Genomic DNA, 27,513 nt, shown 5'->3' with positions numbered 1-27,513 from the left:
GAAATATAAAATATTTATTCGATTTCTCAATTTTAAATGTTATATATATATATATACACGAAAGGGCTATATACATTATACAATTTAATATACATTTGTGCATTGCACGTAACAATTAAGCTTTTGATTTACAAAACAAAAAAAGGGAAAGAATAATCCAATGCATTTTGGAATTTAACAATACAAAATTATTATTCGCCCATTTTTTAATACAAAAAACAAGTATAAAAAATATTTTTGTTTTTAAAAAAACACGAAATTATCATCTAAAAAAACCGCAAAATTTAACAATACTCGTTTGTTTAGACAAAAAACACCAGAAATGAATTCTTGTATTACCTTCGTTGGGAGTAAAGATACTTCGGACTCGTCTCTTCCATTTGTTCCAACGATACCTGTTTCAAAACATTGCAATGAAAAATTTACGTTATTAATTATAAAATGCTTATTCTAATTTAAAAATTCTTTATTAATCTACTTCGTGAGTTTTGTCTCGTGTTACTTTCCGAACTAACGACTTCCGCGGACCTCTACAAGTGTCAAACCATTTGCAGACCTGTTTAAAATGGAACCAGAATAAAAGGAAAACCCGCCTAAACAGAAAAAAAAATACTCGGTACCGGGCGATTCCGGCTTACACAGGTTTTACTGTACTTATATATGTGCATACGACTGTGCATCTATACACGTGTAAGACATATTTACAGTATTTCCTCGATTAAATATGGGGGTTTATTTTTAATACCGACGTATTCCCCGGATTTATTACCTAGAAACAGGTGAGAGGTGAGTAAAAAGTCCCGGGTTTACACCCGGCCACGTGGAGTTTTCCGGGTCTTCTTCACGTTAGTAACTAACACCTAAATAGAGTGCAGTTTCCCGCTGAAAGTCCTCCGAGAAGCAACCCCTCGACAGATGGCCACGTGTGGCGTTGCCGTATATAAATAAACCAAAACAAATTTCCAAAACCATTGTTGTTTTTATCGTACTGGGCACTTTGTAGGTTATTTAACTGAACCCAATTTTCCATTATGGACGAGTCGAGATAAGGAATCAGTGATGCCCTAATCCGAGTATCGGCAATAAGTTACGAGGATGTGAATTACGTAATACTTTACGGTGTGATTCGAATGTTTTTCCATGAAAATATTAATTACGAGAAAAGTAAGAAATTAATATTTGTGGATAAACTGATTTGTGAATAGTTTCTCTGTGGGTATTAATTTTAAGTTCGGGTTTTTGTCCTCATTTGGCGGAATGAATATTTATAAAATGGCAAATTGCAATGTAAAATTAGCCTCGTTACAACCGGTCCCACGTTGTGGGACCGCCGACATTAAATTGTAGTGTGAAGCTTCTTGTACAATGTACAATATTTGTTTTATAGCTCATGCCCTCTTGTCTATGGTCTGTGGGAACTGCTGACCCACAAAGATACTTGAAGATACTTGATTATATAATTTGATTTGTCATTTATGACAAATCAAATTATATAATTCTCTAATATGCTTAATTCTCAGTCATTTTGAGCCAAGGAAAGGAATACTTCAAATACTTCAACTGATAGTGAGATAGCTGTATCAGATGAGACATATATTCTTTAAAAAAATATCTTTTATATACCTGGAGTGGAACATAAAAATGTTTATGTTCCACTCCAGGCAATTTGGTAAGCCCAACAAAAAGTTTGGAAGCTGCCAGTTTACGTTACGGCCGACCCTCGATAATCCGACGTTCTCGGTAGTCCGACGCACCTCCCGTCGAGGTCGCCGTAGTCCCCGTCCCGTTACGTGTCTGCTTGCACGTAAGGATGTCGCGATATGAATCTCCCCACCTAATTCTTACACGACGACACGCATTTCTTGTGTTTTCCTGTGAGCAGTTCTGTATGTACTGTATTATTTATGCCTATACATACTGTATGTACATTTATTGGCTTCCATATTTCTTTTAATAAACATGTTTTAGTTAACCGAAATGGGCGTTTCGTTTTTATATTAACCTAGGCAGTATTTTACTCGTAAAATGTAGGAATATTGTAGGCTACCGCTAGCAAAACAATGCCAAATATACGATCACTTTTGGTAATCCGGACACTTTTGGTAATCCGACACCCTTTTGGTCCCATACCTGTTGGATTATCGAGGATTGGCTGTATTACTATTGCAAATTTTTTATAAAGCATAGTTCTGTTTTAATTTTAAATGATACTTGTATTTTACAACTTAATCATATTTTAAAATCTTTTGTTATACGATCCGTGAAAATGTTTAATGGCATCGCCTACCTCGACTTTTATTTACATTCCGTTGTAAGAGGGTCCTCCTCCGCTCTCTGGCGTAACCCAATTAATATTTTGACTGGGATCTTTTATATCACAGGTTTTACAATGAATACAGTTCTGGGCATTGATCTGCAGTCTCGTAGTTTTTCCGTCTTCCGACGGAACAAATTCGTATACGCCTGTAAATACGTAAAACGACGTACGGTAAATGGAAATTTTGCAATTATTTAATTTAACTACACAAAACAGACATTTCAAACAATGCAGAGCCAAATATTGATATAATTTTTTATGGGCATTTTAAAAGCAAATGTTAAAACACAATACCTGCGGGACAGAATCTCTGTTCCGGGCCGTCGAACACTTTCAAATTGCGATCTACCGGCACCGTGTCGTCCCCGAGTGTCAGATGCGGCGGTTGATTTTCTTCGTGATTGGTGTTAGTCAGTGCCACCGACGTCAACAGGTCAAAAGTGACTACGTTATCTGGCTTGGGATAAGCAATGGGTTTGCATTCGGAGGCGGGTTTTAATTTTCCCGCATCGGCACCTGAAAATAATTTTGGCGTTTAGACGACGTTACATAAACATGTTTAGAATTTTAAATACAAATTATTGCGTAAACTTGATAAATGTTAGATCAAAATTAAAAGTATATTGATGTCAATTTTTCAGACTTGAATTGCAAATCTACTTTACTTATTTGAAAATTAATCTTTTAATAATCAAACACATTATTGGGTGTTAGAAAAAGATATAAAAATTATTCACTAATATGGTAGTATAAAATAGAAAAATATACAGTAGACTATATCTATTGTAATCACTTTGAGACTTCCCTACACTGATAACAATAACCAACTGATAATTTTATGTGAAATAAGTAAATAATACTGCAATTAAAAGAAATTCTGGTTTTATTGACGTTTAAAGAATTTTAAAATGTAACTTGAAAACTTATTAATTAATAAATAATTTATTTGGTATTGTTTGTCCACTACCACTTTCAATGGTGGCCAGAAATTTAAACTATTGATTGTGAGCAAGTAATGATTAAAATAACTTAGAGCACTAGTTGGGACTGATAACAATGATGATAGTGATAGCATGTTATTGGTTATGTGTTGAGATTACTAGAAAAAAAATTAAACATAAAAATGCCTATTTACCCAAAGATGATGAAAACAATAGCTGAATTCTGATAAATGAAGTTTTTATAAAGTGTTATAACTTTCTATGTTTTGGGGCCTGATAACTTTGATAACATTATTTATGAATGTAATAAACAGAATCTATTGTACCTATTATTATTAAATTTTTACTGTAAATAACCTTTCTTTCACATATACTTCATCCTATCTTTAAAGTTCATTATTCAATCTTTGCAACTCATTTAACTGGTGCCAATATATAATTTAATTCTTAGTTTCATTTGGAACTTGATCAAAACATACAGTCAAGCATTTAAATACAAGATGTCCAAAAACTTATTGTGCAGTAAGAAATTTATAATGACATTTGTATGTGCAGTGTTGGATAAGAAACCTGCAAATTGTATGCAATACTGTACAACCAACTGGTGCCAAATGGTTGATCAACTTGCAGGTTTCTTATGCAATACTGCACTGTAACTTTAATGTCACATTACAAATTTATCATGGTGCATAACCCTGTAGTAATTTGAAAATTTTTAAATTTAATAATATAACATACAAAATCAGATTTGGTTATTACAATATTTGTATTGTTTGTTAGTTGTTACTCTATGCTATATTGATTGCATTTCTGAGAATTGTACAATTATTGACTTTTTGTTAGTAAATGGTAGAACCAAAAATTCAATTTTAATATTATAAATGCATTAAATGTACATATAAATATTCATTCTGATGCTAATGTTATTGAAAGGAAAGAATAGATTAGTTCTCTATGACACAGTACAGCCACTTGGAACACGACTAATTACTCCATCATCCAAACACTTGTTGTAATACAGCATTGTGTATAATGTTTGAACATAATTGACTTACTTCACTTAAGTGAAATGGCTAATAGCAAAATTTCAATTACAGAAAGAAAAATCCAAATTCAATTTGGCAATTAAGGCAGTTGAGCTCATAAAAAAAACCCCATCAAATAGAGCATTTGGTAATTTAAACATACTTCCTTGGAAATTCTGTTGATGCCATAGTTTATTCAAAAAGAAAATTAAATGATATTGTATGTGTGTATGTCAAAAACTTATGTGGAATGTATATTGTTAAACTGACCATGCTTCTTTGTATACTAATAGTTATATTTTTATTTACAAAATTGGATAATAACTAATAACATAAAATACTATACAATTAAATAAAATTCTATATACAGTCAAACATCCAATAATGACCATCTTTAAATGGTAGCCATTTTTTCTGTGAACTATTTTGAACAATACAAAAATAATCTCTAAATGACAACCATTTTCTTAGGTTCTCATCGTTAGCCATCATTCAGAAGTTTGACCAGGACCAGATACAGAATTTTTCTGGATATGTATAAATTAATTACAGATTACAATACCGAGGGCAGCGACAAACCTTTATGACTCAATGTCCAAGGTTCCTTTCCTCTTCCCAATACGTAAAATAGTCCCGTATAAAAAAGTCCACCATAAATGCCAAGAGGATTGTGGAAAGAAGGTCGAACGTTCCTAACAGATTTCAATTCTTTCCAAACCCAACTATTTTTAAGACGGTCTTCATAATGAATAGGTTCTATTCCTGTAAAATGATTTCACCATATTATATGAAACTTCAGAAAAATGATAAGTAGAACTGATAAATATTCTATTTTTGAGCATCTCAAAAATTTAACAAGAAATTTAAAGAATTTACAAACATTTCTGTACACACAATTAAATACAAACTTAGAAAAATCTAGTCTTACCTGTTGTAGGCGATTTATAATTTTCATCAAACAAAGTATCAAAAATACTTTCGGCTGCAATAATGGCACTCTTCATTGCATTATGTGTTCCTTTAACTTTAGGCACGTTCATGAAACCGGCACTGCAGCCTATCAGACAGCCTCCGGGAAATGTTAATTTTGGAATACACTAAATTGTTAATTAATAAATTTAATTAATGAATTATTAAAACGTATTATTTCAAAAACAAACATAAATGTTCATTCAATATATGATATACAGTATGGGAGTGACTTAAAAATTTGTGACTTTTTCTAAAAGATAAATTTGGTACACCAAATAAAGTTTATTCGATATAATCGTCTTTTGATAAATGCCCTTTTACAGTGTTCTTCCAATTTTTGCAATTGCAGAAAAAGAATTCCTTAGAGTGATCACGACCAGACTTCCATGGCAACGACAACCTCACGACCGGAAACAAATCTCGTCCCCTTCAGATATGTGGATTGACGAACAATGTTTTTGGTGGGCTATCACCCAATCTACTAGTACCATTTATGTTCTTACCAGTGTCTTTTTGACACTGGTAAGAACATAAATGGTACTAGTAGATTGGGTGATAACCCACCGAAAACATTGTTAATCCATCCACCCATACTGAAATGATTTATTTAAGCTTACCTATACTGGCAATTATTGGAAGTTCCTTTGGATACAAATTGATTGTTTATCAAGTAATTACATCTTCTTAAACTTTTTCTGCTTATATAACCTTCTGAAAATCAATTGCCAAATTTTAAAAATTAGTTTGTTTTTTTGATGAAACATGCAGATAACCTGCTTCACTAAAACAATGTTTTGCCTCACTGTCACCTTCCCAGAATAAAAATCCTAGTACTGTTACTGGGTAAGAGACCTGAGAGATAATTTGTTAATAGACCAGATGGTATAACAATTTGCATCCCAAAGCCTTGATTTTCTATGTGGTTTGGTGTGTGGTGTGGATAGGTTCATTGCCTTGAAAAAAGAGGATGATATGGATAATGTGGGAAATTCATTCCTGGGGAAATCTGCAAAATTTTGGCAATCTTCCTGATGAAAATGTGGCAGCTTTTGAAGATGAAATTGTGAACTTTATCCACATTTTCATCTTTGCTGTTGAAATCAGTTGTCTAGAGCAGCAGTCTGCAACCTTTCTGACCCCACAGACCACTAAACTCACAATTTTCAATTTCATGGATCACTATCATGAATTTTTTTAAACGATACAAAATCTGTAGAATAATGATCATAAAAGTTCAATTTTACTATATTAATATGAAACTCATTTGTTCAATTATAACAAATTAATGCAAGCCTAAAGTTCATTGCTGTTTGTTTGAAATAAGCTTATGGATTCTTAGCACTTTTCCACAAAGGACAACAATCGCACTCACAATATTGTTTATTGTTCATTATTTATTGATAACAGTCACTTTGTATTTTAGATTCAAATAAAAAAAACCCCCAATGAGTGGAAAAAAAGCAACTAAGCATTTTGCATTTCTTTCGTAACACTTCACGTAACCTTCGGTTAATCGACGTCCAAATTTCTCTACGGACCACCCAAATTTTCTCACGGACCACTGGTTTCCCACCGCTATAGTACAGTTTATCTGTTATTTTGAATTAGCCAGTTCAGAAATGTGTCATCCATTTCTTCATCACTGTGGAGGAAAAGCAGTTCTCCTCTAGATTTGTAGCCTATTAGAGCATATCTCATGCATTCCTTTTCCTTGCAGGAACCTGAACTTTAGTACCACACACTTGATGCCACCATCACAAATTCAAACTGTCAAAGGAAGCAAATTAATGGTCATAATAGACTTTTGTGGTGCATGTGTTCTACTGACAACCTTCTCTCCCTACAACCCTCAAAGCCTAGTGTCTGGGAAAAGTTACAAATTTTTCATCACCCCTCATATAAATTCTATGATATAATTGTGTCTGAAAATATTTAAAATAGATTTTAATGTTATTAACAAATTTTTCTAGCAACTTGTTTCAGGAAATAGTTATATGTATGATATAACTATTCCCTGAAACAAATTATTGAAAAAATTTTCAATTCTATATCTTAAAATTTCCAAAACTTCACATCTTTATTATCAGAAATATTGGATATTTTCTAGTTTTTAAATGTGAATATATTAATTACTAAAAAAAAACCAAAAAATTCTAGAAAAAGAATTGAGATTCATCCATTGAAATAAACCAACAGATATTTTTGTATAGAAATAAAAATGGTTTGAAAATATTTTTATTCATATGTATTTAAATTTATACTTCATTTTCTGAATGAAAAATACCAATATTTATAAACATCATGCAAGAAATCAATGAATTATTTTTTATTTATGTCTCGAACGAGCACTTACCTGAAAACCTCCTTCGTTCAATGCTCTTGCACCATACGCAATTCTTTTTCCGCCCTCAAAAGTCTTTCTTATACTGGGATGTAATTTAAAACGTTGAAATTCTTTAAATGGATTTAAGTATGGATTTTCATAATCTAATCCAACAACAAATCCTACAGCAATCAAAGGCTGTCCTTCACCCAGATGATACAGAAATGATCCACCATAAGTTTTATAATCCTAAAATTTATGTATATTTATATATTAAAATTTTAAAATAGAAAATATATTTTATTAAGTAGTACTTATGATTTAATTATATAAGTTGCTTAAAAAATTCACATATACTTGATTAACATGGTTAATTAATCCCTTGACACTACTACATATGTCAAAATCACAGTATCTATGTTAAGACAGTAGATAAAGCCATGTTAATTAAAACTTCTGTCATATATATATATATATATAAAGGGTTTTCTGCAATTAATTTTGCATGTTAATCAAATTCCTGTGTTAAGCAAGGGATACCTGTATTTTATTTTCTTATTTTTGAATGATTTTTTTTTCAAGATATTGATAAATACTGTATAATGATCATACTACATGTTAATGTAAATCTGTTTCATCCTTGAGCTATTACTATTTTAAGGACATTGACTGTGGAGATTTAAGTATCTTGACTTTTATTCGTGCACTTTTTACTTTAAGAAGGTATTGTCTCCCATAGAATTATAGTGCGGATTTGTCCCAGGTATACAGGGTGGGCCAGCGAAAACGAAACGGCAGAGTGTTTGTGTTCGTCCAAGCAAAGCGCTCGGACAGGTCGATCTTTTGCTCGAGGGGACATCTTTTGCAATAAAGTTTTTGCGATTCTGAATACAACAGACAACAAAAAATTTTAAAAACTCATTTATTTTGTATTAACTAAACAAACATTTATTTCGAAAAAAATGTTTGTTTAGTTAATATTCAGAATCGCAAAAACTTTATTGCAAAAGATGTCCCCTCGAGCAAAAGATCGACCTGTCCGAGCGCTTTGCTTGGACGAACACGAACACTCTGCCGTTTCGTTTTCGCTGGCCCACCCTGTATATTGCCACAAAGCAGATTTACATCAATGGGACTTACAGTCCAGCAAGAGAAGACAATACTGATGTTTAAAAACCTGTTCAAAGAGGAAGAATGCTTATAGAATTATTTTGTTTCAAAACTTTTTAAAAGAGCAATCTCTGTTAGTTTTTTTTGTTTTATAAAGTTATTGTTTTAAGTTGTTCTGTGTCTTTTATTTTTAATTCAATTTATTTAATTGTTTCGTTTTTTGACAAATATCACTTACCCTCATTCCTCCACATTTTTTTTTTTTTTTTTTTTTTTTTCATTTAGAGGGTCATCATTTCCCGTATCGGATCAGAGCTCCCCGCACCGCAAAGCATAACGGGGATGAATGAAACTTTAATACTTAGTATCAAGAACACAATGTAACATTAAACAACTTAGAAAATAAATAACAAACTACTGGGCAACTTGCCCAGGAAAAGATAATAACATTCGAGCGTTCTTGCTCTTATAAATCTTTCTAAAGAACTCTGACAATGCCTTGAAACAATGTTCATTCCTTATGAGCTGATAGATGCCACAAGGCCAATTCAGCCCCTCCTCCAAGACAATGAGTTCCAGTTGTTTCCTGGTATACTGCCATTTTACACATTCAAACACAAGGTGATGTATATCTTCATCTGCCTGACCACACATACACTCACAGTCTGCTCACTAAGGCTAAAACGCCTTTTATAAATCCCCAGGCCATCATGCCCAGAGAGATAAACCATGGTTTCCCGACCAAGCGTAAACCAGTTTAAGTGCATAAGCCTTTCTTCAATATTCAGAAGGAGATCGTAGATCCTCCTACCATTGGTGCTCTCTGTCCAGAGCTCTTGCCACCTCCGTATACTGTGCATTTTTAAACACCTCTTTCCCCAGCAAATGGGAATTATGTCAAAGACCACTTGGTCATTCTCCGTCGCTTCCTTGGCCAAACAATCGGCCCTCTCATTTCCATAAATTCCAATATGGGCACAAACCCATTTAAACTCAATGCGGTCAAGGACTCCATTGTCTTTCAAAAACTTTTTAATCGAATAAACTTGGTGATCACTTGATTTCTGACTTAGCAGTGCCTGAAGCGCACTCATACTATCCGTGAGAATGCAAACCTGCTCAGTCCTGTCATTTGCAACACACCATTTGATGGCCTTACTTATCGCCAACAACTCTGCCTGGTAACTCGAACAGTATTTTTCCAACCGGAACCTTTCATGATATATTTCGTTATTCCGTTCATACACCACAAACGTGGCACCTGTTCCAGCTTCAGACTTAGACCCGTCTGTATATATTTCAGTAATGATCCTTAAATGCCTCGTCACACTAACCCTGAATAACGTTGCAGGGTGAGGCATATCCTTCGTCGGAACCATCCTCTCATACTTCTCAATATTGAGATCTGTTCCCACTAGATTCGTATCATCGCGAACCTTCAACCAATAACGCAGCAATATAATACAATACATTAAATTGCGTTATGTGTAAAAAAACTTATTGGGAGCATACAATTTATGTTGAAAAACTCACCAATGGCCATCCGACCGTGTGCATCACCTGTCCCGGACGATGTTGCGCCGGATCGATTTCCCATATTTCTTTAAATCCTATTCCGTAAGTTTGAGGTTCACATTTCTCTCGAAGGTTAAATGTCTCGAACAACTGTTTCGACAAATGACCGTGACATCCTTCGGCAAAAATGGTGCACTTTGCATGTAATTCCATACCTCTTTCGAAATTATCCTGAAAATAAACAAGTAAATGGTCATCATCTATTTTCTTTTTCTTACTTGCACAATCATTAAAATTATTAAATTTATATAATAAAATTATACAGTCAAATTCATTTGTTATTGAATGCAAAATCTGTGCTAATACCAAGTAAATTTGCAGTTCCCACAGACGAGGGAGGATAGGCCCTTCGACGTTAACAAGTTCGATAAATATAAATTAATACAAAGTGCCAATTTTTAAGTCACATTGACTTCATATAAACAGGGTTTGACCATAGATGCAATATTGGCCTAAAACTCAGTTAACTGAAATGTTTTACAATTATGTTATTAATGCTTAAAACCAGTTTAGAATGTTTTGACAAAAGTTTTCATCAGTTATTTTACAAGATTAATATTTTAATAATTATTAATTAAAAATTTTTTTTCATTTTTCCTCTCCATCTTGTGAGCACTAAGAGGGCCTTTTCCCAGACCTTTCACGAGAGATTGCTAGATGACCGAGTGATTAAAGTGTCAAGGTGTCAGCCTACCACTCTGGAAGACCCAGAAAGGAATCCAGACAGGACGAAAAAGTTTGTTGTGGATATGTCGGGTTCCATTCCTCTCCTTCCACTCCACTGTTGGCCCAACCAAACACACGACAGGCACCCACAATTAAAGGTCTTTTTAGTGCCCACAGGGATGAACCGAGTAAAAAAGATTGTGAATTTGGCTGGGCCCACAGATGGATGGGGATCGAGTCCAACACATTCGGGACGATCCACTCGAGAAAAATTTTCAGAGTTGCTAGCCAGATTTGATCCGGGTCTCCCGGAGTGGTAGGACGGAACATTAACCGTCTTGGCCGTCCGGCCACCAATATGTAAAAATCAGAAATGACATATTTTAATCCTTATGTATTTCAAATATTGTTAATTTATATTTTACATTTCTGTTAATATCTAGTCCATAGAATTTTCTTTTTCAAAATGGATTAATGATGTTAATTTTTTAACTAGATCTAAATCAAACAGTTCTTTATACTGAAAAATTTTTTACTCGTGAAAGAATGAAATTCTTTCACAAATGAAAAATGGTTTTAACCATTCATAAATTTCATTCTTTGAAATTAGAGTTGTCAAATCCTTTCATTACTTAAATATATTATTTATATAATAAATTAAATCTGTCATAATTTAGGAAAAATTAATTAAGATAAGATAATTAAAAATAAATAGCTTTCTAAGGAGGATGCATTTCATAACGAACTTGTGATAATTTTTTTCAAATGAGATTAACAATTTTAGGAATGATAATTCTTTATTCTGACAAAGTTAATATTGATTATTTTACAAAATAATTTATAATGAAGTTAATTAAATTCATACTTTGGGCGAACCGTCCTTAGCAACTCCTACGTCATTTGTTGCAATACCTTTTACACTGCCGTCTTTGTGATAAAGAATCTAGGAAAAAAGTAGGCAAAATGATTTATTTAATTTTTATTACATTATCGTGTATTGTAATTAGTTATAAAATACTGAAAATTTAAAAACAATTTTATTATTACACCATTCAAAAAGTAAACACTTATTTAAATTTTATAATATCCTGATAAATAATTTTTATTGATAACTATTATTGTTTCCAAGAAAAGAGTTTTATTACTGCAGATTAGTTTTTTTGCATTTGTTTGTATTATTTTATTTAATATTTAATGAAAATATTTGGCATCAAATATCACTGTCCGAAATCAGGTAAACCTTTCAATGTACTGTACACAATAAAATTTAAAAATATCTATTATGTATAGTATGCCAACTGTTCTAAATGTGTAAAAAAGCTTCTATACAATTTTCTCTAATTTCGCTTATAACAGATGTTAGATTTTTGAACATAATGCATTACTAAAAATATATGTGAAAGTCAAACAAGAGTTTAGGGGGAAGGCTTCCACTGTCTTAGTGACATTGCCGTGTAAAATTTAAAGAATAAAGTTTAATTTCACCAGAGATAGTAAATAAGATCCAGGGTTTATGATTTATATATTCTCATGATGTTGGATGACTCACAACAGCATCGTTAATTATTTATTTAACTTTGTAATGTGTTTCAGATTACAACATATATGCCCATTTGGACCACGTTAAATAAAATAAAATTACTGTTTGTCAACAAGTTTTATAATTATATTGAATACATTAAATATTTTGACTAGCACACATCACAATAAATGTAACTTCAATGTTCTACAAAGCCAAACAATTGCCAGATTAAATTGGGCTATGTCGCCAATACTATTAATAATTAAATACCCAGTAATTTGGCTTTAGAGATCAGCATTAGGTACCATCTCTTATTAAATTTAATAATTATAATTAATTTAATATTTATGAAATAATTTAGAAAATTCTGGGAAAATAAAATTGGCCCAAGCAGGACTAAAACCCGCAACTGCCGCTTACCCTGTGGGTGCATTACCAGTTATGCTGCAGGTACTGTACCTCCATCTGATCCTATGCTTCTGCCATATTTAAGTTAGATATAACTATACTAGTTACCCATGGATGGCTGAAAGATAAATACAGGGTCTTTCAAATATGATTGGTGACAACAGCATAAAAAGGGAGAGAGAACAAGCTATAAAAAGAGGCGTCGCACATTATACAAGAAGCTTCAAACTACGATTCAACGTCGGATCGGCGTTCCCACAAGGTGGTGCTAATTGCAATCGGGGCTTACTTGTCCTCGAAAACAAGAAACATTGCTCGTTTTCAAAGCCAAGTTTCGTTAAACATACAACAAAGTTGCACGAGACAACTGACAAATATCATTCATTAGTTTCTTTTATATTTGCAAAATAGGCTTAAAGTAACAAATCTTCTGTTGTTTGTTGATAATGGAATTTTGGATTAAGAAAAGGGCAACCTAGACAAAATGCGGGGGTGCATGCCCCAAGTGCTGCAACGTACGAGCACTACCGATTGGTAACATCAGATTCGAATGATTTCTTTGGTTTGCATAGTAAGTAAATCTGTTATATATTCTTACGCAAAATATATTGTCCCCTAATCCTGCAATTTCTAAAACATGTTAATGTTTTTCATATCATTCTTCACATTACATTACCAAAATTATTGCATATTAATAAATCAATTACTAATTTAAATTATCATTTAAATTATAAATACAATTTACATAAAATAGAACCAAACAGCTTAATTGTTGTAAGTTTTTAAAACTAATAATTAAAAATTATCAATGCTACCTCACTAGCCCCGTATCCGGGATAGATTTCGACCCCGAGTTCTTCGGCCCGCTCTCCGAGCCACCGAACGACATTTCCCAATCTAACGATGTAATTTCCTTCGTTATGCATGGGCAAACCTGGAAACGAATTGCTAATCGTCGTGAATAAGTATTTTTAGTTCCATTTACAGATTAATAATTTAAATGCACAATAATTATGAAATATCAGTATTAATGAATGATTTCCTTCAAATAAATCATAGTTGAGAAAAAATATCTTAAAATATAACTATTGATATAGGTTATAGGTATATTAAGTTAATTTGATGTCCTTTAGTCTACTAAAATTTTATTTATTAAATTAAAAATCTTTTTCGTTAATTCCTACAAACCTATTATTAATAATCACAAAAAATAATTTTATTGAACCTAAATCTGCTAAATATAGAATATTAGTAAAACTGGTATATGCACCTTAGTAAAAAATTGATAAAAAATTCAGAGACTTAAGACGGTAAAAAAAGTAAACGAATGCATAATCTTCATAATCTTATCTTTTATCTTCATATAATATTAACTATTTGTAACTCTTTCCAAACTTATTTGCTATTGTAAATTAAACCTGCTTTTCTGGAGTCCAAACATTGTATAACTCCACAGTCTAATTCCCAAGTACTTATATCTTTCTTCAAGGGATAATGGTAAATTTCTAATTTCCAAAAATACCCTCTGAAGAGGGATATATGTATTCTGAAATTACTTGGGAGTGGAGATATATGGTGTCTGAATTGTAAAAAGGAAGTTTTTAATGGATACTTATTTAAATTTCTTTCTGAATATCTTTGTCATTCCTAAAAAAACTTCATTTGAAATGAGAAATTATGATACAAAATTACTGACTGTGCAATAAAAATAAATACTTACTGAACAGTTTACTAATTCTAGATTATTGTTTGTAGTTATTCCATAGTCATTTTTCAAGAATTTATAATTTTGTTAATCAGTTTTATAATAAACAACTTTAAAAATGTTCGTTGATTACTTAATATTATAATAATTCAAGAAGTGTTATATTTATATTATAGGTACAATTTATAATTTTCTTTTTTAAGTAATTATTTAAATACAAAATTGAATCAATAATCTGTACTACTATTTACATCAATCAGAAATTTATATATTACATTTTTGTTAAGTGTAATTACATTTTAGAACTTGAGACTGCAAATACATTTAATATGTTAACAATATATTTAAAACATTTATTGTATTACTGTGTACTTATCAAAAAGACTGTGTTAATTTACTGTATTTTTTTGATAATAAATTTTAAAAAGTTATTGTATAAATCCACTGAATAAAATAAATAATATGATGCAATATAAAACATAAAAACGATCTCTAGTTGATAATTTACTTACGAGTGTCTTGGATAGTTTCGTAATAATTTAACAGTTTGTAATTTAGATCTCGTCACCTGCCGTATTTGCAATTAATAACTTAGTAACGAGAAATATAACATATTCAAGAACAAAATGCTTTCTTCTTAATCAAAATTTATTTTGTTTAAGCATACTTCGGTTAAAGGAGGAATTAAAAGATAATATTTATAATATTAACTCAGTAATTTTTTAATTTTAAGTTATGATTATAAAATTAAGTATTTTTAAATTTTACTGTTTGGATTAGATAAAAATGAAAAGAAATAATTTTCAATTAAAAAAAAATTAAATTTTCTATCCAAACCTTTTAATATGTTCAGATTTCTTATTAAACAAATTCATGAAATATTGCAAATGTATATGCCACAACTTGCATCAATTTATCTGATTCATTCTATTTGATAATTTGGAAATTTATTAGTTTCAACACTCAACAAGTCACAAAGTATATTTAATTTGATATAACATAAAATAAATTTTATTACTGTTAAATTATAAAAAAAATTGCTGGGACAAATTCACATTTAGAGAAAAAATATATTTCTTACAAGACTCGTGTATATGTATAGTCTTGTAAGAAATATATTTTTTCTCTAAATATTTATTACTAACAGTAATACAGTAACAGTAACTTAAACTAACAGTAATAAAATTTATTATTTATTTAAATAATAAATTTTTCCTTTTATTTCAAAAAGCGCTGAAGAAAATGAAGGTTTTTGAAATATTTTATGTATTGCTTTTATTAGTAATAATGTAATTTTATTTCAACATATCCTAAAATTATATCTTTTGTGACTTAAAAAACACAAATTTAATTAAATGTATATCTATTTGTATTTCTATATATAGTAGAGCATTGTTTATCCGAATCAATTGGGGACTGGGGTTGTTCTAATAACTGATTTTTCGGATAACCGATTATGTACGAAAAAATATATTAACCTATCCGATGTTCAAATTTTCTCCGTCGCGTGTCGCTTCGTGTCGAATTTTCGTCGATTTTAAGCCTAATGAAAATTTTTATAATAATAATCGAGGCTATTGTATCGTTAAAAATTATTTCTTTATTTTGTACAAACAAAATAAATATATTGAAAAATATAAAAACAAAAAATCATACTTTAGAAGTTAATCTAGTATCAAAAATGTTCGATTCGGCACGACACGGTCCGACCGGAAAGCTTTCGGTTAACCGACGTTTCGGTTGACCGGCTTTTAGATAAACGACGCTCTACTGTATTGTTAAACCTGTCTATCAAAAACATGTTTATTTCAAAAGCTATTTTTTTCCTGTATTTTCTATGTTTATCTCGAATAATTTTCTCCCAAAACCTCTACACCTCAAATTATAACTGAAGTCTCAATTACAAATTCAAAACCCGGCAACTATATCTTGGTAGCATAAATTGAAGTTGAGAAACATCTCATGCAATACAGTACATAGTTGCAATTAACACTGCTTTTCTCTGGTTGACTATGATTTTGGCTTATGTCTTATCGGTTGAAGAAAGTCAGACATAAGAAATCATTGACAAACTATTTCTGTTAAGGTATGTCAAAAATGTTTATTTATACCTAATACCCCTATGTACTGTACTTGCTATTGTATTAATAAAATAGCATACCTTAAATAAAACCTATTATTGTTTACTATATAGGAAACTCTGTCTCTTGAAACCTGGCTATCTCAAATTTTTTTCTCGTTTCCATGAGATTCGAGATAAACAGGTTCAACTGTACTGAATTAGATTCTATATGTAATATTTACCTTTAAATATTGGTACTGGAAAACTTCTTTTTTCAGTGAGAATATAAAATTTATCTTTAGTAACAGGTGTATATAATGGAGCCTGAAAAATTGAGTATGCTAAATTAAAATATAAAAATTTTAAAAATAATACAGGGTCTTCCTAAAAGAATGCTACTGTTATTTATTGTAATTATGTTAACTATTACATGAGAACATTATAATGTATATTAAAACATTAGAAAAACATCAAAGTTTCATATTTACACACTACAATTTCTTAAAGTGTACACCTCATATCTCATGGCACATGCCCAACTAAAACTCAAATTTTTCCTATGCTTGCTACAGCATGCCCATTGTTACTCCTCCCACTGCAGCCACAATTATATGGCTTCTGCAGATTACTTGTATCGCACAACTACGACTGATTCCAACTTTGCAAATTGCAGAACACAAAATGCCTTCTCTGTTGTTAAGTCACTATTTTTGTTTACAACAGTTCCTAGAAGTAGTAGACAACAAGACACTTAAATGTAGATGGGAGATGAGACTCAAACCATTACTCTATTGGTTGGTGTACTGTACATTGTATACTTATTGGGTAATAATTAATATAATTATAGTAATTTAAAATGGTAGCATTAATTTTGGAAGACCCCATATATTATTCAAAGTAAAAAAAATCATAAAATTGTTCTTAAAAACATTATCCTAATAAATATAAAAACTATTTATAAATTAAACAACAGTGATACTACACTGGAGTAAAGTAAAAACAAATATACTACTGAGCTTGTTACTCGTGTGCATCTTCTAATAAACAGACTGTTACAAACATTTTCAAACTCTCACATTCTTCTTCAGGTAACTAATAACTCCTGAACAAATGCAATTCAAATTAAATTCAATTGGAACACCAGTCACAACTCTATTGCGTGGATATCGATAACGTCATTCGGGCATGCGCCTCTTTAACCACTGTAGATTATCGTAAGTTCTTGTCTACGAGCGCCTGCCAGGCTGTTGACAGAGTGATTTCATCCTTACGGTTAATGCAGTTACCCTCTTTGAATATAGCCATGCAGATGTAAATAGCCTCTAGCCATCTAAGATGGTGTACATGTTGCATACACCATCTTTGCTTGATGCTTTGCTTGATTTGCATGCTTTGCATGGTTTGCTTGATTGAATATTGGTTCTATGCTCTGGTCTGAGGCATAGATGGCTAGATCAGTGGTGATCCTCGCATGTAGAATATCTGCTGTGTTCTTTCATTCTCACTTCTAGAGAGTGCTTGGTGGATCTTACATAAACCAGGCTTCTGTCCCATCTAAGGTCCATGATCAGGATGGTGTACACACCTGGGAGTCATTCTTTGTTGGAGTCTTTTCCATTCCATAAAATGTCAAATATTGTAGCACATCTATAAGTGATGCAAATATTCTTTTTCTTAGCAATCGCAGTGTATAGTGATTTAAGGTACAGATTGTATGTAACTGGGATGATACTGGGTGGAACTTCGTTGGGTGCTTGGGTTGGGTCTAGTTCTTGGCACCGGTGCCATCTGCGGATCGATTTACGTGTGATTGCACGATAACCATGTTCTTTGGCTATATGTCCAATATGCCTCAGCTTGGCTCAGAGAGCTATCTGAAAAGAGGAATGTGTGCAGGCCCTCTTAATTAAGGTATTAAAGGCTACCATTTTATAATGGGGAAGGTCACACGACCCTACCATTATATATAGCTGTTCCGACCCCGGTTTATGGTATACTTCCGTGTGGATTGCTGTTTGCTCAAACTTGATGTTAATGTCAAGGAAATGGGCCTCGGAAGCATGAGCCTTGTCCATCTCTAGGGTCAAGCCATAAGGATTATTGTTGAATAAATCGACAAACGCTGATATGTTTGGCTTTACTCTCCATAAGACGAGAATATCATCAATGTACTGTTTATAAAGTATGATGTTGGGTAAATGCTGCGGGATAATCCTAGATTCTAACTGCCTGACCACCATCTCACACAGGTCTCCAGCAGTGGGCTACCCATTGAGACTCCTCTCACTTGGGAGTATGTAATGCCATTGAATTGGAGCAAGGAATTATAAGATAGTAGATGTGCCAATTCTAGTATCTGTTGATGCATAGTGCTATCATTAACGATGTTGAAAAGTACATCCCTGATGGCGCAAAATGCTGGTGGGAGTCTAATAGACGAGTAAAGTGACTTAAAGTCTAAAACTGTTATGAAGGCAGGAGGCGCCGATATTTCCTTGAGGAGGGATACTAGGTCTACTGGGTTGGTCAGAGAGTATGGGTATCCTTCCAAGAGGGGTGAAAGTAACTTGTGTGTGAGCTTCTCCAGTTTAATGGTTGGTGCCTTGGCTTTATCTATAACTGGTCATAGCTGTTGTCCAGGTTTATGGATTTTCATGAAGGTGAACATCCTACGAGTATCTGGAGATTCAATCGTGATATTCTTTAACTCAAGGTGTTTGGTGAGCTTCGTACTGGCAAAATGTTTAACTCTCACCTGTAATCTACCAATACAGAATGGAAAAGACACCCCCAACAAAGAATGACTCCTGGGTGTGTATACCATCCCGATCATGGACCATAGATGGGACAGAAGCCTAGTCTACGTAGGATCCACCAAGCGCTCCTTAGAACTGAGAATAAAAAAACACACAGCAGATATTCTACATGCGAGGACCACCACTGCTCTAGCCATCTATGCCTCAGACCCAGGCGTAGAACCAATGTTCAATCAAGCAAAGGTGATCCACACTACGCAACACGTACACCATCTTAGATGGCTAGAGGCTATTTACATCTGCATGGCTATATTAAAAGAGGGTAACTGCATTAACCATAAGGATGAAATCACTCTGTCAACAGCCTGGCAGGCGCTCGTAGACAAGAACTTACGATAATCTACAGTGGTTAAAGAGGCGCATGCCCGAATGACGTTATCGATATCCACGCGATAGAGTTGTGACTGGTGTTCCAATTGAATTTAATTTGAATTGCATTTGTTCAGGAGTTATTAGTTACCTGAAGAAGAACGTGAGAGTTTGAAAATGTTTGTAACAGTCTGTTTATTAGAAGATGCACACGAGTAACAGGCTCAGTGGTATATTTGTTTTTATTTATAAATTATTTTTTACATTTATTACTTAGGTAAAATGAATTTTTTAAAAATATTTAGCATACATTTTTTTCTTTCCAATTTGGAATCAATTCATCGAGTGCTTTTGTTTCTATACATGCACCAGAAAGAATATGTCCACCTAAATTAAATTAAAGAATATAAGATTAATAAATTGATTTAATGTTAAAAATAATAAGAGTTTAAAATTAAATAATAATTATTAATCTGATATAATAAGGATGAATTTATTATTTAAATTTGATATAATTTAAAATCAATTGGAACCACTGAAAATCATCTATCATCATCTATAATAAGCCAAAATATTGTTGTTGATAATTTCAAAATACAATATATATTTCACATTTATCAACATTTCAAAAGCTGGCAATTTTCCCAACACTCAAAGAGGAGACCAGGAAAAAATTCTAATAATTTTCAATTATACTAGGATATAAAATTTAAATAATAATAAAAGCTTAAGAGTAATTTTATTGAATTATGATAAATTTATTTAACATTGGTGCTGAAAGTAGTACATAAAAGCATCTTAGTGTTTGTAAATTTGACTGGGAATGAGAAGAGAAAAGTAACAACAGTTGAAATGGATGCATGAGAAGATGGTATAGAATCTCAGAAAGAGAAAGAATAACTAATGAGAGGATCAAAGACCTAATGGGATTGAAGGAGACAATTTTGGAGGAAATACAGAGAAAACAACTTATTTGGTTTGGGCATGTGAAAAGAATGAGTGATGAGAGACTCCCGAAAATGTCAATGGAATACATTCCACAAAAAAAAAATAAAGAGGAAGACCCAGACAAACTTGGTATGACAAAGTAAAGTTAGCATGTAGTGAAAATGGGATCAGAGAGGAATGGTGTATGGATAAAGATGGGGAAAGTTCCTGGATGTCAGAAGGTGACGTCAGATGCCATAAACCAAATTATATATATATAATTATTACAAAAAGGCAAAAATCTTATTTCTGAGGGGGGAAAGAGTTTTTAAAGAAACTTTTAATGACAATAATGAGTAAAATTTTCATTAAGTCTGACTCCATTTGAGATGACCTCCCTCTAAATTCCCATTCCTTTTATCTTTAAAATTTAACAGCATCAATGCCCCATATATAGAAACAATCCTGCCAAAATTCTTGGTTTGCCCAGTCCCAAGATATAATGCAAAATAGATGCTGGCATGCGCACAGTTTAGTATGTTTTTTTTAATACTTTTGGGCACATAAGTTCGAAACATCAATAAATGCAAAACATCAGAGGATAAAAATTGACAAATTACCATACTTTCCCTATGTTATATTCTATAACAGCCAGGAAAGTGAAATGATAAACATAGTATCTTTTGATGTTGCTTATTATTTAAAATTATTTAGCATCAAGCTATTTCAAATACTATCAATTATTATGTATCACCCGGTCAATTCAAACTTTATTCAAGACATATGTATTTATATATTTAATGTTTATAGAACATTTATAAATTTATAAGAAATCTTTTAAAATGGTTTTTTCAATTACTTTTAATTACAGTTTTATTATTAAAATAGAAAAATACATGGTGGGAAAAAGTCCTTAAAAGTTTTAAACATTTGTAAAAAATGGAAGAATTATCAGAATGAAATGTGGTTTGCATATGTAAGTATTGTCGGCACCGGGGTTTTTGTTGATGGGAAGAAAAACTGGTTCCAAAGATCACTAAAAGTGGCTTTGACATACAAAAGAAATGCAAACAGCAATAAAGATGACTTTCAATGTGTTTATTAGACAAATGTTTGACGTGGCCTCCACCAAGGAGTATAGCACAATTTAGCTGAGTAACAATACCTGCACCTGTAGAGTGTAGGTGTCCAGATGGATGGGTGTTACCTCATGGCGAATTTCGATAATGTGGAAGGGCCTAATCAAAACACTTGGAAATTGGCCCCAAGATCATCAGACATCAAGTCTTGTGACAACTAGAACTAGAATTATCTTGTAAACACAATCCTTAATGAAGTCCCAATTTCCAAATTTTTGAATGGCAGCATGAATCTTTGCCTGAAGTCTTTGACCTTCAAGCAAAATTCATGCTGACATTCAAGAAATTGATCCTGACATGCTTCACCATGGCTGGCTAGTGCTAGATTATTGTTTGGACACACTTCACATAATAAAAGGCTCCCATATTGAATGTTTATGACACAAAATAAAACTTGGATATTTTCTTTATATAATGTTCTTAATATCACTAATTTCAGCTTACTAGTAAAGATTTTAAACAAAATTACTGTAGATGGCAAAGAAATTACTTGTGGATATCTGAGTACATAATGTGACTTAAATATTCTAGTACATATATATCAATGTTAAACTCCAATTTTTTAGTAGTCTTATACATTTTTAGAGTGGCAAGAATACCACATGTTTATTTGTTTCATAAACTTTATTAAATAAGGAATAACAAAGAGCTGACAGAAAAGAGTGGAGATGCACAAATGCGTATCGGCACCTAAACAGCAGAATAAAGACAGAGCCTGGTCTGGCAGAATAAAGTAAAGCCTGGTGTCTATTGAGTGCACTTCATTGTGTAATAAGGATAAATAATATATGACTTAGTTTAACTGTTCTTAAGTAAACCTTAAAAATATATCTTGGTTAACTGATTTTTGGGCTAATCTGTACACTACATTTGTTAAGGTATTATGGTAAAAATAATAATATTACATTTTTTTTATTAATTTTTAACAGTTTAAATAAATGTTAATCAGTTAAATACATATAGACTGAAGTAAATAACTCAATAATATTTATTTTTCATAAGTCATTGTTATTTCAATAAAAATTTAGAAAGTTCAATAATGTAATAACACTTTTTGATATAATTTCTACTTTTTACAATTTGCAAATAAAATCAATTTCATGTAAAAACAATTATCTAAAAGCATTTTAATCTTATTTATTATTATTATTTTTTAATTTTTGATCTTTGGAATTTAAAAAGCATCTGATATAATTTCAAATTCGGATTAATCACAATATTAGTATATACAATGTACGTTAAACAAATCACGAGTCATGTAGAGTGAGTCAATTTTGCAATTACTATGTATTTTAATATGTATTTTAAAATAAATTTGCATTTTTAATGTTGTTATAATATTTAAATTTTATTTTATAAATATAATTACCAATTTCTGGTGATTTATCGACCAAACAAACTCTTAACTCTTTTCCTTTCTCGTTAGCTAGTTGTTTTAGGCGAATGGCGGCGGACATTCCGGCCGGTCCTCCGCCGACGACGACCACGTCGCTTTCGTCCGAGACTCTACTCATGTCGACGTCTGAAAGTATTCAATTCGGAATGTACCTAACATATCGGAAACAAATGATTTTGATAATCATAAAGATATTAATGTGTTGCACTAATATTTCCATTCTGACATTAACTTAGTAATTAATAAGTAAAAATAAATATAAAATTGAATATAACAATATAACGGGCTCTCCATTAATTGCATACATCGTTTTGAGCCACTTTTAATTCTCTCTCTCCCTCCCTCTCATGTACAATGATGGACTTTTTGCAATCCCCTAAACTGTACATAGAAATTAATGGATGGCCCTAAAAACCAAATAAAAATAGATGTAAATATATTCATTTAAATTGTTAAATCCAAACCCATTAAATTTATACAAATGAAATACAACTGAATAAAATTTTAGTACGAAATTATTTATTAATATATTTTTTATTTAATAAAATAATAGCTCCAATACTAAAGTTACAATTGGTTTATTTTTACTTCACTACCAATATTTTTTTAATATTAATATTTGTAATACTTTTGTACAAGATGAAGTTAATAAAACCCACCTTTCCATCGTTCGTCCTTTTCTCTAGGTTTAATTGTATAATGAGTCGTAATTACAGGATAATTTTTCTTCTGACAATACCGCCTTTTACATATTCTAGTCGCTTGAGATATTCTAGAAACTTGAGAGAAAAATATGAAACTTTTTTAATTTACAAGATTTTAACAACAAAAATTAAAAAGACTATAAAAGTTAACCAGTTAAAGCTGAAATAATATCAATTTATTTAATTTTATGTTGAAGAATGGCACTTTTAATAAGATTTACAATATTTAAAATATTTCTAGAAATTTTATTGATCATTTTAACTTATCTACAATATTATCCTTATTCAGTGATAGATCTAAAATATTCAGAGCGGCCCCAAAGTCTCTATGCACGAGACTTTGTTTCGAGAGTCTCGGTTAGAGAACGTCACGGTAACCAATTCGGCGGACGGTGGATCGGACATATATTTGTTAGGGTGCAGCCACTCCGAAGTCTGGCTTTCGTGACGTTTGGTTACGAGGCATTGTAAAAGATAAAATCTCGGCTCTACCTTGTAACTGTTAAAGACCTAGAAAGAGCTATTATAAACTGTTTTAATAAATTCTAATTGCCAATTTGGAAGGTGACATCCAGAAAAATGTAGAAAAAAAATTAAATTTGCATAGAGTTTAAGGAAAATTTTTAACTAAAATGCATATCAACTGTCTGGCCATCCAGTATATCCTGGACAAGGATACAGGAACAATATTTTGTTTCTCCTAATAACTTCTATTGGCGTTACGTTTAAAATTCAAATATGTAACTGAAAACTTTTATTTAAAAAATAAACGTACTGATGTAAAAACTTGAAGTGTTAAAATTTATCTGTTGACAATTATTAGATATTTAACAATTATTAGAATATTGAATGAAGCCAAAAATAATGAGATTTTTAAACCTCCAGATAAATAAATGAAAATGTATATTCTGGAAAGCAATCTAGAATTTTTATGGCAAATTTAAATATTGTTTGGTTTCTTCCAAAAATATCTGTGCTATTGCTGAATAATAAATTAAATGAAGTAATCTTAAAACAGAAAAAATTTGATGATTTTTAAGAATTTATTAATTAAATACATCTTTCCAATTTCAAATGGGAAAAAATCACTGAAATATTTTATTATTTACCTACTAATCTGAAAAATTCATTATTTTATGTGAAATTCTCTCACTACCTGGTTAAAATCTTGTGAATAGTAAAAAGAATATGTGGTAGAGTATTTATATATTAGCATACAGTAGAAAGTTTGAACACTTTGCAATATTTACATCTACTGTACAATTTAGAAAATTATAATACATAGTACAAAAGCATTTCTGGACATTGTATACAAAAATATTTTAGGAAGTTGATCTTATCCACAGTATTTTGATATAATTTTTTGGTTTATCCTGTATATTATTATTTTAGTTGTGTTAATTTGTTATTTAGAAATGCATTTCTATTTGTTATTTCTATATTCATTTAGAGAATAAATATACAGTCCAGGAGTTATCTTACAAACATACCATAAAATGTTGGCTATACTGTATCTACTTATAATTATTCTGAGCTGTCATGGTTATTCAAGCAGCATTTTTACAGCAAATATGTAAGTGCTAACTGAATAAAGATGAATAACCTGCCAAGTGTTTAAAGAAAAAAAAAAAGTCATTTCATTGTGTCAGCATAAAGCAAATATGTAAGTGTTAAAGAGATGCAATCATATACATTTATTAAAATAAAATAAATGTATATGTTTGAGCATCACCATGTTATATAATAGGCACGGGCAAATGCGGCTCTTTTCGAGTTACGTGCGGCTCTTGCCGAAAGTGTTAATTTCTGTTTTTTATTATTATTTTTACAATTTTATTTTTATAATTTCGTGAAAATATGTTTATTAAAAAAATTCAATATTTGTTTTATGTTATATTTATATTATATAATAAAATCGCTCGCCTTACCATACTACCCGCCACGACGGTACGGAACTGCGGCTCCCGTGCATTTTTGCAAAACCTACGTTTCGACTCCCACCCGTTATATAACATGGTGATGCTCAAACTTTTTGATTAGTGGGCCAAATTACAGATAACTTGTAAAGTTTGCAAACCAGAAAAATTTAAACACAGGGTCTCCAAAAAACATTCTACCATTTTAAATCATTGTAATTATGTTAATTATTATCCAAGAACATCGTAATGTACATTAAAACATTGGAAAACCACCCAAATTTCACATTTGTCCATTATATTTTTTCAATGCGAGCACTCTTGTCACACAGCACGCATCTGACCAATACTCAAATTCTTCCTATGCTCGTTACAGCATATCGGTTGTCACTTCTCCCACGACTGCCACAATTCTACAACTTTTGTAGATTACTCGTGTTGCACAATGATGAGTGATTTTGACTTTGTGAACTGCAGAACACAAAACATCATCTCTGTTGTGGAGTTGCACACCTCTCAGTTAATAAATGACATAATTATAGTAGTTTAAAACGGTAGCATTCAGTTTAGAGGACCCCGTATTTCAAGTATATAAAATATATTTTTGGAAGTATGCTCATCTTGTTCAATACACATATATTGCTATCTGTAGAAACATTCCTTTATTTGATGTGAGACATGAGAAGGTTTAATATGTTTATTAAAAATATGTAATTAAAAATTGTTTATTAAAAAATTGTATATTTATAAAAATCCAATTTCTTAAATCCAATTAAAAATCCAAAATCCTTAAATGATAAAAATCATTTAAGATTGATGACTAAACATCTTTGCAAAGCAGAAATTGTGCAGCAGGCCATAGTTTGGTTACCATTAAAAAAACAAACTGTAGTTTTATAGTAATTGAAATAAAATGAGAAATACAATTAAAATAAACATGCTAGTGCACTAGTGCATAACAACATCCACGAAGACAATACTTCTTATTTAAAAAGTTTATATTAAGAAAGCCACAATCGTCACTAAAACGAAAGGATTACGGTTACAATATAAACCAAACTCAAACTGCATACATTTACAACAACAGAATTGATAATGGCCAGATACATTTGATGGCAATCACTTAATATTTTTAAGACTGCATAAAGAATACATAATCTTCTAATCTACGTGCAAAGATTTAAAATAAACAGTCCAGTAGATATAATGCATAAATAAATAAAGTATTAAGAAATCTCACACCGTTTAACGAGACTGCATAGAACAAAAACAGAGAAATTGTAACCAAGAGGAGTACCAGGATACAGAGGAGAAAAGAAAGCAAGAAAAATGCAGAAAGAGGCAAAGGAAAAAAAAAAAAACCAGAAGATGCAAAAGCAGAAAAGAGGAAGAAATAGAAGGATGCGACAAAAATGGCAGCAAGCCCACACAACTCATAAAAGTAAAACTACGATAACGACCAAGACATATTGATATTTAACGAGTTCCAATAAGTTAAAGGTGGATATCTTCAAAAAACTCACTAATCTTTCTAAAAAGAGATTGTAAATTTTATATGGTAGCATAACCAAGTAGAATCCCCTAATCTTTGTAAATTAATAAATGGAAAACTGAACGTGTAATTATTTATTGTGATATTTTTATTTAATTTAAAATGTATATGTGCTCTCCACCTCAAAT

The 27,513-nt window shown here is 31.4% G+C and overlaps 1 protein-coding gene across 1 annotated transcript in view; it reads right to left on the bottom strand.

Moving 5' to 3' along the window:
* Positions 1–27,513, bottom strand: part of Etf-QO (electron transfer flavoprotein-ubiquinone oxidoreductase) — a 28,891-nt gene continuing 1,378 nt past the window's right edge. The window contains exons 2-14 of the mRNA XM_067285269.1: positions 23,873–23,992; positions 23,187–23,339; positions 20,062–20,138; positions 16,869–16,950; positions 13,675–13,793; positions 11,795–11,872; positions 10,222–10,434; positions 7,609–7,827; positions 5,212–5,380; positions 4,863–5,045; positions 2,612–2,833; positions 2,288–2,463; positions 1–395 (exon numbers count right to left, since the gene is read on the bottom strand). Of these exons, the coding sequence (XP_067141370.1) occupies positions 2,300–2,463; positions 2,612–2,833; positions 4,863–5,045; positions 5,212–5,380; positions 7,609–7,827; positions 10,222–10,434; positions 11,795–11,872; positions 13,675–13,793; positions 16,869–16,950; positions 20,062–20,138; positions 23,187–23,339; positions 23,873–23,992 (1,799 nt within the window). The 3' untranslated portion in view covers positions 1–395; positions 2,288–2,299. The remainder of the gene's footprint in view (positions 396–2,287; positions 2,464–2,611; positions 2,834–4,862; positions 5,046–5,211; positions 5,381–7,608; positions 7,828–10,221; positions 10,435–11,794; positions 11,873–13,674; positions 13,794–16,868; positions 16,951–20,061; positions 20,139–23,186; positions 23,340–23,872; positions 23,993–27,513) is intronic.

Source organism: Centruroides vittatus, unplaced genomic scaffold, assembly GCF_030686945.1.
Source record: "Centruroides vittatus isolate TY-2023 unplaced genomic scaffold, ASM3068694v2 scaffold_2520, whole genome shotgun sequence".
NCBI classification, from domain to species: Eukaryota; Metazoa; Arthropoda; class Arachnida; order Scorpiones; family Buthidae; genus Centruroides; species Centruroides vittatus.
The sequence above is the reverse complement of the archived record's forward strand: the minus strand, read 5'-3'. Positions and strand labels throughout refer to the sequence as shown.